Source organism: Sceloporus occidentalis, unplaced genomic scaffold, assembly GCF_023333645.1.
Source record: "Sceloporus occidentalis isolate IW3139 unplaced genomic scaffold, rSceOcc1.0.p SCAF_4, whole genome shotgun sequence".
Lineage (NCBI taxonomy): Eukaryota > Metazoa > Chordata > Lepidosauria > Squamata > Phrynosomatidae > Sceloporus > Sceloporus occidentalis.
In genome coordinates this window covers 164588411-164600749 of record NW_028316984.1, presented here as the reverse complement: position 1 = coordinate 164600749, position 12339 = coordinate 164588411, and the positions used below count along the sequence as shown (strand labels likewise).

General features: G+C 42.2%; 1 protein-coding gene across 1 annotated transcript in view; it reads right to left on the bottom strand.

Annotated features, from left to right (window-relative positions):
- IFT43 (intraflagellar transport 43) overlaps positions 1 to 6190 on the bottom strand; it is a 62659-nt gene extending 56469 nt beyond the window's left edge. The window contains exons 1-2 of the mRNA XM_089523566.1: positions 6048 to 6190; positions 4567 to 4650 (exon numbers count right to left, since the gene is read on the bottom strand). Coding sequence (XP_089379692.1) covers positions 4567 to 4650; positions 6048 to 6089 — 126 coding nt within the window. The 5' untranslated portion in view covers positions 6090 to 6190. The remainder of the gene's footprint in view (positions 1 to 4566; positions 4651 to 6047) is intronic.
- Positions 6191 to 12339: the final 6149 nt, after the last annotated feature.

The window sequence follows — 12339 nt, the reverse complement described above, 5'->3', positions numbered from 1 at the left end:
CACCATAATGCCAACTTATTTAACAGACAAGCAGCAAAGGTGCAGGATGTCACAAATTACAGTCTAATCTCTACTGGAGCTATGACTGTTCATAAGGATCCACTTACTAGAAGCTACTTTAGCCTGCACAAAAGAGATATACAGTCAGCCCTTCTTATACACGGATTTTTTATACACGGATTCAAGCATTCACGGTTTGAAAATGTTCCAAAAAAAGTATAAATTTCAAATATCAAAGCTTGATTTTCCATTTTTTAAAAGGGACACCATTTTGCTATGTCATTATATTTAATGGGACTTGAGCATACACGGTTTTTGTTATACACGAGGGATCTTGGAACCAAACCCCAGCGTATAACAAGGGTCCACTGTATGTTCCATATATAGAAGAACATGGATCTAAGCTTGTGGCCCAAAGGGAGTTCAGAGAAAGAGTGTAAGAACGGCAGGGGATTTGGGAAGGGCCAAGAAGTAGAAATGATGCAAGATATTAAATATTTCAGCTTGGAGAGGCAGGAAGCAAATGCATACGGCGAGTATGCAAACTTTTAAAGAAACAGACATTTCTTATAAAGTGATGGAAACGTATCTCAAAAATACTCAACACAAGAGGTTCACATTGTAACTAAAATCCTTCTTCATGGACAACTCCTATCCTGTTGTCATCACAGTGTGCTAAGGTATTTCTGTTCTCCCCCCCCCCCCGCTTTTTTTTTCTTTTTCTTTCTCTCTTCTTTCTCCTTCTTAATTTTATGTATAAGTAGACTCTTAGTGTATGTTTATCTAAATGTGTTATTTTTTGTATTTGGTGTTTTATAAATAAAAAAATTAAAAAAAAGAAAAGAAAATCCCTCTTGCAACTATGGCAACAAGCACTCATATCCAAGAAGAACATATGTCATTTATTTTCATGGGCTTTAGCTGCTGGGAATCAGGACCATGTATTGGACAGCACTTTCATCAAGGGATCAGGGAACAAGAGCTTGACAACCCTTGACTTTGCATGATACAATGAGATGGAATTACAACTAATTCAGAGTATTTAAAAATAATCTACCAGCTAAGAAAACAATAATCCAGTCAAAGTTAAGCACTTGTAAGCAAAGTTAAGCTCTGAAAGAGATATTAATGTGCTGGAAGAGAAGCTAGTTGTAAAATGAAAGAACCATCCTCTAAAAGGAAAGGTTATCACTAAGGTAGGCAAAACCATTTGTGGGGAGATTTATCCGAAGCAACAATCCCACTGTAAATCGTTATGTCTGTGGAAGGGGAGAAGTAGGTGATAACGCTGATTCTTTTGTTATTCCTGGTTTTCCAAGTGAGATCTGCAATACAATGTTTAAATGTATTACTGTTCAGAGCTTGAGAGTCTGGAAGAGAAGGCTTATAGTGCTGTTCAGACCTCAAGGTGGGGAAGTTTCAAAAAGAACATATTCGTCCCCATGTAGCCATTTTCTGCAGCACTATATCAGACACAAGGACCACCAGCAGTGAACCTGAGAATTTTCAAGCTATAGAAAGTCACCACAGAGTTCTACAGAAAAAGGGAAAATGAGCCCTTTTCTCTTTTCCCCCGAAATTTCACTTTAAAGTTCTTTCCCCCTACTGACCTAAGCAGGCCAACCAGTTACCTTCCATTTTTGTTTTTGCTTCCAGCTTTCAGCTTACACACCAATACTCCATTTTGAGCTGCTCTTAACCATAACTTTGAATGATAAATCACAATACCTCCTTCACTTCTGGTTTCTTTAAGATTATAGGTGGGAATTGTGTGGCACTGCAAATTTTACTGAACTGCAACTCCCAGCAACACTAACTACAACAGCTAGTGAAGACTGCTGAGACATACAGTTCAATAACTTCAGGAGGACCACACAACTCCCATCTTTGCTTTAGATATACATGTACATTCTCTCTCTCTCTGTACAACTACCTCTTATCATTCTGTAAGTATGGAAGCTCATAGGTCCCTGCCATGCCACTGACATCCTTTTCAAAATGTCCTTTAATTCACAAACATATATATTTCTGCATATCTGGGGAGGTCCCTAAGCATCTAGAAAATAATCCCTTAAATTGTGGGTGATTTCTCTTTGCTTTTAAATTTATAAGCACCAAGCAATCCAATTTCACTCTTAGAAAGAACAAGTACAGTCCGTCCTCGCCTTACGCAGGGGATCTGTTCCGGATCCCTCCGTGTAAGGCGAATTCCACCTATGCTCGAGCCCCATTGGAAACAATGGGGCTTGTGCGCGGCGGCGCGGGCGCGTGCAGGGCGCAACGGGCGCACGCGCCCATTCAATTGAATGGGATGCGCCGCCCCTTCCGCCCCGCGCGCGCCCCACGGCTTGAGCGCGTATGCTCAAGGCCGCGTATGGCGCGGGCGCACTGTAATGTTATAGTGTGGAATGAACCACTTTAGAACTCCAGCCAGTCAGCCACTCTTCCCAGATCCTTCACTCTATTTTACTTTTGTATTTATGCCTCCCAACAGTTACTAAGGTTTTTTTGTTTGTTTTTTTGGTGGTAACTGGACATGCTCAATACTCAATAGGCTGTCATGAGGTCCTTTGCCTTCGGAGTTCCCCAACATTTTTTGTACTTCTGTATCCTTTGGGCTTCTTTCAAGCATGCTGATACTTTCCTCTTGTGCATGGATGGTGTCACTTCAGCTGCATGAGAATGAATTTGCTATTGAAATAAAGCAAAGATGGGAATCATATGGCCCTTCAGACACTGTTGGATTTTAAGTCTCAGCAGCTTCAACCAGTACAGCCAATGGCAATCCATCTTGAGAGCAATGTGATTCCCACCCCTAATATATAAGATGATGTTCCTATGGAAACACACTAAATCGAATTGTGCTATTTCTTCATAATGTGGTTAAGAACGATACAAGAACATAAATCAAAACGAGGAATCATTTGAATTTCTATCAGTGGCCAGATCTGCTTTTGAAAAACTTTTAGACTAGACATGATGCAATAGATGTGTCTTGTTATTCATACCTAATGTTCAGCAAGAAAAAATATACCAACAAAGTCAGAAAACATATGTTTTTACATGAGATGGAATATTTGCTTTGACTAGATATCAGCTCTACTCATTTGCAAAATATGTAACCAATACAAATGCAATACATTTGTTGAAACCATTTTTATTGCAGCCATTAAAAAATACTGTATATGGCAGGTGGCTGACATGGCCACAGAAAAAATAACTCTTTAGGTTACAATGTTGTAAGATGCCTACCTAGTTCTGCCTGGGTCTAGTTCTGTGTGAATTCTTCAACAATGCATGATAATGGGAGATTACAGTATCCTACCTGCTTCAGTCATCCTACCTGCTTCAGTCAAGATTGACCAGTAGCTCATAGCAGGGATAGAAAGTTGTACTCTGCTTTGAACATAGGTTGCAAGAATTGATGGTACATGGGATGGTAAATGGTCATAATATTGGGTTTCCCAAACTAGAAGAGATTGCCATGAATCCAGTGGGGAAGAAAATAAGGCTTTTACGGCTCTTACAGCTCAGGAGAACCATGATTGTTTACAGAACAAATAGGGATTCTCTTCCAGTCCATGGGCTAGATTGCCACCTGGGACACCCCTTAGAGGCTGCATTTCTAGTCTGCTCTCTCACACATTATCCATACATACATTCATTCTCTCTCTCTCGCGCAGACACACCTTTCTAAGCCTACCTCCTCAGCTGATCCAAGCAGATGGATTGAGAGGGGGAATTTATCATGCTTAGCAACAAAGTTAGCTATCTTTCTCAGCAGTAAGTAGGAAAAAAAGGGCTTATCTCCTATCAGCTGCTGACTAGAGACAATACTTTTTCCCTGGAGAGAATGGGAAGGCCTCAAAGAAAAAACTGGCAATCCAGATGGAGAATCCCTAGTAGATGCCTATCCAGCAAGCAGCACAGAGATCCTCCATCACATACCAAGTAAATTGACTTCCCATGACAGCAGGCAGATGTCCAGAATTGTGCAAAGGCCCTTCTTTACGGTAAACCTGCCAATTTATAAAGAAACTTTTGAAGGATGAAGCATCGTACTTTGACCTGTCTAAGCTATTATAGTTGTCCTTGAATAAGGTACCATTTTTATATATAAGAGTGAGGAGATGTCCAATGAATATTGAAAATGTGGCCTGGGGATGGTTAAGGCCTTGCATAATAAATACAATTCTGGGAAAGATGAGTTCTAGGAGAGAAGAGTTCATAGAGATTAGCATTTACCATACTGTAAATTGTCAAAGTGTGTGGATAAATCACAAACCAGCCGTCTGAGGCACTTTATCTACCATTAATGTTCCCACATTCCACCTGTTACCACATCTATACAGATACAGCAATCTGAAGAAAATTAAATCTACAGATGATGTTCCATGATGTGTTCTAGAGGCGCAGGAGCAACAGAAACAGCACATCCTACTTACAGAATTTTCACTGTCACCTTTGGTTTAAGGTTCTACCTTGGATGAAAATTAATCTGGTTCCTCTTACTAGGAAATTAAATCCCATGCTGCAAGCAATTGTGACCTATATAATTACACCCACCTCTGCAGCAGGAGAGCTGGTCTTGTTATGGGGATTTTCATCATGGAAGTAATCAGTAAGAGCTCGTCGACCCATTTTTGCTATCTGCATAGAAAATAAAGTGTCCAAATGGTTCAAAAATCCAACAACAGAAATGCATAATATTGGGGTGGAGAAAATTTGGTTGTCCAGGTGTTTTGGACTACAAATCCCAGAATGTTAACTGAGGCTTCTGAAAGTGTAAGCCTGAAACTGCTGATTGCCCAAAGGTTCTCCCAGATACAGAAACACACACATGCACATATATATGTCATGGTAGAGAGAAAGATAAAGAAATGATGGTTAAACTATAGCCAATGTCTAGGAGGGGCTGAAGGAAAAAGTCTTCTGACTTGACAGTTGCCAACCTACTCCTGGTGGACTAGAAACCTAAATACCCCCAACTGGACGTAAGTGCAAGACAGTGGTTCAAGAAGGCTGAAACAAAATTGCAAAACAGGTCAGCTTCACAGTTTGTTTTCAGTCAGCATCATAACTACAGCTTGCAAACAAATCCTCAAATATGAATCTATTCCTCTTCCGCTCGCCCCAGGCATTCTTAATGTCAACAGGCTCCTTTAGAAGGGAAAGGAGGCTTTGGTGTCACTGCCACCATTAAGCTTTTTCTGCAAGTCACCAATATATCTGTCAGACACGACCTTCTTTTCACTCCTGTTTTAGAGTTCAACAGGTCCTTACTGCGACCAGAAGGAAAAGAAAGATGGCTGATTCTAGGTGGGGAAAAACATTCTGCAGCAACCATAGTTATCAGTAGCAGGAGCTACAAGGGAGGGGCAGAAAAAGACACTTAAGTCCAAAACACACTGCAGAAATAATCCAGTTTGAGACTGCTTTAACTGCCCTGACTCAGTGCTAGGGAATTCTGGGAACTGTAGTTTTGTGATACTTTAGCCTTTTCTGTCAGGGAGCTCTTGTGCCACAATAAACTACAATTCCCAGGATCTCCTAGCACTGAGCCAGGGCAGCCATTAGCAGTCTCAAACTGGATTATTTCTGCAGTGTGTCTTGGACCTAAAAGATACAAGGGAATGAAAGTTGGGATGCTCTCTAGAACAGGGCTGGAGCACATTTGGTCTTCCATATGTTTCGGACCACAACGACAGAGTCCCTTCCCATTCTGGAGCTTCTGGAAGCTGAAGTTTAAAACACCTGCAAACCCAAATGTTCCCCACCCCACTGGAGACATAACCCGGTTTGGCACCTATTTAACTCTTTGTCTGGCTCTTTGCTATGGAATTCTGGGAGTTGGAGTTTGTTGTGGGGCCGACAACAAACTCCAACTCCCAGAATTCCATAGCAAAGAGCCAGAAGTAAAGGTAGACAACAGCAGGCGCCATTTTGGGCGAAGAGAAAGAGAGAGCGACTCTGTCCTGGAGCTCTGAGGGAGCGCCCCTCCCTCCTCCTCCTCCGCCGTCGTCATGGCAACCCCGGCCCCGCCTTACCCCCTTGCAGACTTCTTCCTCCAAATCCAAGTCGCCTTCCATCCTTGGGGCCACAGAGGACTTGAAAACGGCTCACTTCCGGGAGAAAAGCCCCGCCCCTTTGAGCGTCCTTAGCTACCACAGCCTTCCATTAATTCTGGTCCTCAGAATGTTTTGGACTTCAGCTCCCACAATTCCTGGCTGCTGACTCAACCGACCAGGGCTTCTGGGAGTTGAAGTCCAAAACACTTGAGAGGAACGGAACCAGCTTTTTGGGAATTCCCTGCTTTAAAGGGACAATAATCCTCAGTTTTACATAAAATAAGAGCCAGTGTGGCGTAGTGGTTTGAGTCTTAAGCTATCACTGTGTGGAGACCAGGGTTCGAATCCCTCCCAGGACATCATGGAAACCCACTGGGTGGCCTTGGGCAAGTCACACTCTCTCAGCCTCAGAGGGAGGAGGGAAAAGACAAGAAAAACCTGACAAGAAAAACTCATAATAGGTTCCAATATCATGGCTTTTTCTTTTCAAATTTCTTCAAAGGGCTTTTGTTTGGGTTTTGGTGTTTTGTTTTGTTTTTGCCATCCTCTGAGGCTGAGAGAGTGTGGGTCCGCCATTTAAGTCGGAAACAAGTTGATGGCACACCAGGGCTGCATCTGCACTGCCGAAATAACCTGGTTTGGCACCGCTTTAACTGCCCAGGTTCAATGCCATGGGATCCTGGGAACTGTAGCTCTGTGAGACATTTAGCCGGTCAGAAAGAGCTCCGGTGCCACAACACACTGCAATTCCCAGGATTCCCTAGCACTGAGCCAAGGTAGTTAAAGCGGTCTCAAACTGAGTTATTTCTGCAGTGTGTTTTGGACCGTAATGAAACAGACCATACCTTCTTTTCCTAGGCACACATAAAACATACCCCCACATAGACTGATTCTTATTTCTAAACCCCTACCACATTGGATAATGGGGCACACACACACACCAAAGAATTTCAGAAGGAAATCATTCTCGATACGTTCTAGCCATGCCTTTGATTGTGTTGATCAAGAAAAAGTATGGATTGCCCTTAACAAAATGGGTGTACCACAACATTTTATTGCCCTGTACTCGGGCCAAGAGGCTACTGGTAGAACAGAATATGGAGAAACAGAATTGTTTCCAGCTGGCAAGCTTGAACACTTCCTAGCAGCTAAAATGCCTAAACTGAGACTGTCGTACTTTGGACATGCCATGAGAAGATATGACTCAGTAAATAATAATAATAATAATAATAATAATAATAATAATACTTGGTAACATTGAAACCAATAGCAGATGAGGAATACCATATACCATATTACAGACGGATAGACTCAATCATGGAAACGACGGTCCTGAATCTGTAAGGTCTGTTGATGATAGGGTGACTTGGAAGTCTCTCATTCATAGGGTCACCATAAGTCAAAGTGGACATTCACACTCATTTTTCTTGTCCCGAGGAGATGAGGATCGCCGCACCGATGCATATCAGAATCGTTGTTCCCTTTATGTTTTGTGTTCCTGAATCTCTCCAAGTCATTTTAACCCTTGTGTTATTCACACATGCCATTGTTTCGCGGTAAAATGAGGCCACCTTCATTCCCTTGAATGATACAGAATGATCCGAATCGATTCGGAAGCTTATTCACACTGCTAAAGAAGCTGCAAGACATCACCTAAGAAATAAAGAACTGACCTTCCTACTCCTTATGATCACTCACCCACAATACTTAATTTAATGTATTGAACTTGCCTTTCTTCACAGAGATGCAACACAATGTACAGTCAACAGTAAATAATGCCAATAGAACAATTGAGGTGTATTAGATTAATGATGACATTCTTCATTCTTCTTCTTCCAAAGTTTATTATTTTTACTTGCATCCTCTTCATATATTTCTTCTTTCAGTAATTCTCCTGCCAGCTTCAGTTGGTCTTGTTTAACCTGTCATGGTAGTGAAGATGATAGTGTCAGAGAAAAGTCAGATTTGGTGAAACTCTGCTATATCACATGTGAGTATAAAAAGAGTCATCCCTACCTCAAGCAACTGTGTGTGTATGTGCCTTCAAGTTGTCTGTCCACTTATGGATACCCATGAATTTCATAGGGTTTTCTTAGGCAAGGAATACTCAGAGGTGATTTTGCCAGTTCCTTCCTCTGAGATATAGCCTACAGCAGCTGGCATTCATTGGCAGCCCCCCATCCAAGGATTAACCAGGGCTGATCCTGTGTAGCTTCCAATATGAGACAGGATTTGGTGGCTTTAGGGTGTTTTGGCCCTTCTCCCTCAAGCAACTAGGGCCATAACAATTAAAACATGCAGGGCTAGAAGAAAGACTGGTGTCCCATATGCCCATATTTCTCAGAGAGGTGTTCCAAATAAGGCTTTTATCACATTTTCTTCTACAAGTAGGGGATATTTTCAAACATCCTCCTCCTCCAAATTGCCTCCTATTCTTTTAATCATGGAAAATCCACGAAGGAGAGAAAATAAGTGCCTGACCAGTGTCTTCTAATTGCTAGCATGAGGAGCCTGGAAGCTTTTTCTTGGTGTGCTCAAAGTGAGACATTCAGTTTGAAGATACCCAGTCTTTCCCCCCATGTACTAGAAATCCATTCTCCACAGAAGAAACTAATCATTTCAGCCAGGGGATACTATATCATGTGCAATCTATGAACTTTTGGGAATGATTACTTGCAAGTGAGGTGTAAATGAACCTCTTTTCTACCCAAAGGATTCTGTTGACTCTGTTGTGTCTCTTCACTGTCTGATTCCATTCTCTTCCCACACAATTCCTAGCCTGCTTCTGATTTGTGTACATCATCTGGGGCACTGTTACTTGTCCCACTTACTAGAGAGGTGAGATTTCAATACTAGGTACACAAAATGGGACCACTTGTTTAGTACCTGGTTGTGGAACTCCATCCCTATTGAGGTTAGGTTATCCTCATCTTTAATGCCTTTTAGACAAGCGATGAAAACAACGTTGTTGCAGTAAGATACTAATAATTTATGCCATTCCCTTTTTAAAATTCCTAATCCGTGTTTTTATCGTACACAAAGTTGCTGAGTTTTGGGGAGTACTTGTGCAGTGTATTTCTGCATCAACTGGAGCCCTCAAGGAGGAGGGGGTGATCCACAAAAATCCAAATAAATGAAGCAAAACAGTCACAAACTATATATCACCATGCAGATGGTTGCTGAGTGCTAGGGCTGGCTCAGTGATAGGGAAAAATGAGGCAGCCCTACACATGCTGAGGTGCAGTGGTTACAGCCTCCTAGTTGTTGGTGGAAGACACTAATCCCATTACAAGTGCTAAAGCAAAATTCAGCTGCAAATCCACTTGGCTTCTATACATGGAATACATAGAAAGCTACCTTGTCCCAAGCCAGACCACTTGTTCATCCAGTCCAGACTTGTCAGTTCTGATCAGCAACAGCAATCCAAAGTTTCAGGAAGGGTTATTCCTTCCCTTCCCTGGAGGTCTCCCATTCAGGTACTAACAAGCCCCAAACCTGCTTAGCTTTAGAAACCAGGCATGATCAAGGATGTTTCTCATTTGACAAGCTCCAAAATTTCTTGAACTGTCTTTGCTTGATGCACAGTGAGATGATACAATTTTCCATTCATCTTCCCTACTGTGTGTTGGTTAGTTGTCACTGGGCTGAGCAGAGCTCCAGACAAGTAGCTATATGGGATATTGAGAGCTTTGTCCCCAAATAAGAGTTCTGCTCCCACGTGAAATTTTATTTCATTTCCAGTTTTCTAGGATTGGATTATAGTAACTTAAAACTTCACAAGCCTTTAGAAATACGGCTTAGGCATCCAGATGAAAGAACAAGGCAAAATTTCCTGGGAATCTGAGCACAGCAAATGTAAAAGTCCTAGGTGTGAATAACTTTCAGTGTTTCATGCACACTTCCTTGGAGGGTGGTGGAGACTCCTTCCTTGGAGGTCTTTAAGCAGAGGCTGGACGGCCATCTGTTGGTGGTGCTTTGATTGGGGTTGGACTGGATGGCCCTTGTGGTCTTTTCCAACTCTATATGATTACCTATGAGACTAACTGAAAGAAAGAAATTGGCAGCATGAGCTTTCATAGACTTCAGTCTACTTCCTCAGATGCATTTGAAGTCTATGAGAGCTCATGCTGCCAATTTCTTTCCTTCAATGAATCTCAGAGGGGCTACAAGATCTCTTTATGTACTGATTCTACAGACTAACAGGGCTATATCTTTTTATTTTACCACTATGATTATCTACTCCATCAAAAATTATTGTATTCTACTTCTATGGGGTGTTTTTCTTGGGATGAATTAATTCTTGGACATGCAAATGTGTAAAGCTAAGCCTCCCTTGGAGATAAATGGGGGACACAAGCACACACACAATTTTTTTAACATGCATCTTTCAACAGTGACAGATCCTAAAACAAAACCTCCCACGAGGTATCCCATTTCAGCAACAAGTAGAGAAACTGCTCATAATATAGAAAGGTCACATTAGGTAAGCTTTATGCTTTCAAGTCTCAAGATGCCGTTTAACAGCTGGAAATAACTGGGAGGAGGAGGACAGAAGGCCAAATACCCAACCCACTCTTTTTTGGGCTCTGGGGCAAGCTTTCTTGGAAACCACTCCTATATATAAACAAGGGTTCCTCCTGGGAGCTCTTGTCACCAGCGCAGATCTGCCACCAGAGGGCGCCCTGAGCTTCTTTTGGATCTTCTTTTCCAACAGCCAAGCTCCAGGGACTCTGAGCAATAAAATCAATGGAGCAAAGCCTGTCACAAGCCCTAGCAGCTGCCTGCCTCTCAGTCCATAGCCTTCCCCTCGAAGGTTGCCAGTCATGCCCAACATTTGACAGAGGACGCAAAAACAGGCAGAAGAATAAACTGACTAGACCACCTGGAACTCCATATTTGCAAAACAAAACAAAACAAAAACCAAGAGCAAAACTCCACTTTTTCCCATCCTCAAACTTTTCATGGTCTTTAAGGTCAGGCTCTTTAATGAGAAGAGGCCAGGAAGACTGTGGTCCAAAACATACTGCAAAAATATTCCAGTATGAGACCATTTTAACTGCTCTGGCTCAATGTTGGAGAACTGTGGAAACTGTAGTTTTGTGGGACATTTAACCTTCTCTGGCCCCATTCCCACTGGGCAATAAAGCGACGAATCTTGCTGCGAGTCAGACTCGGAGCGAGTTCTCGAGTCGTATTCAAATCACGTCCATTGTTCCCATTACAAAAGGGAGCAAACAGACTCAGTTTTTCTTGACCCATGTATTTCTCCATTGTATTTTGATGCAGACTTTTCATTCCCCGTTCCCATTGCCTCTCTGGAACCAGTCTTTCCTTTTTTAAGCTGTCAGTCAGAGCTCTGGTGCCACAATAAACTACACTCATCCCTCCATATTTGCAGCTTTGATTTTTGTGGATTTGATTATTTACGGATTTGATTAATATGTTTCTAGGAATATCCAGCTCCTCCAATGCAACTCTATGGTCAACTTTAACTAAAAGTTGCACTGAAAGACCTAGGAGTTCATCAGACAAGGGATATTGGAAGTATAATCCAATGGCAATCTGAACACAATCATGGGGTTTCACGTTATTGCGTGAGAGACTACCACATGCAATTTCGGGCAATGGCAAGCTATTTTTGGGCAATGGGAAGTCACTTCGAACGCATTTCGAATTCACGTAAATTAGCTGAACTAGCGAATTCACGTGAATGTGTTCTGGCTCCACTTTCTTTTCATTCAAAATTAAGAGAAATTCCTCCCATGTGATAAACTCCCTAGAGATTCCTAGAGAAAATACTCTACTAGGCATTTGTAGTTCATCCAGTGCAGTTCTATGGTCAGTGTCTGTCAGATGTTGACCACAAAGTTGCGCTGAAGGACCTAGAGACTCCTAGAGAGGTGTCCTCTCAGGTAAAAACAAGGTAGTTTTGTTATTTGCAGTTTTTCCATATTCAGTGGAGTCTTGTGCCACTAACCCTAGTGAATAGGGAGGGAATATGAGCCAGGGCGGTTAAAGCAGTCTCAAACTGGATTATTTCCGCAGTGTGCTTTGGACCGGCAAAAAGGGTCAAAGTTACGGGTCTTTTGTTTATTGCTGTGTGCCTCCAAGTTGTTCCCGATTTATGGCAAACCTAAGGCGGACCTATCATGGGGTTTTCTTGGCAAAACTTGTTCAGAGGAGGCCGAGATAATGTGACCAGCCCAAGGCCACCCAGTGGGTTTCATGGCTGAACAGGGAATCGAACCCTGGTCTCCAGAGTCATAGCCCA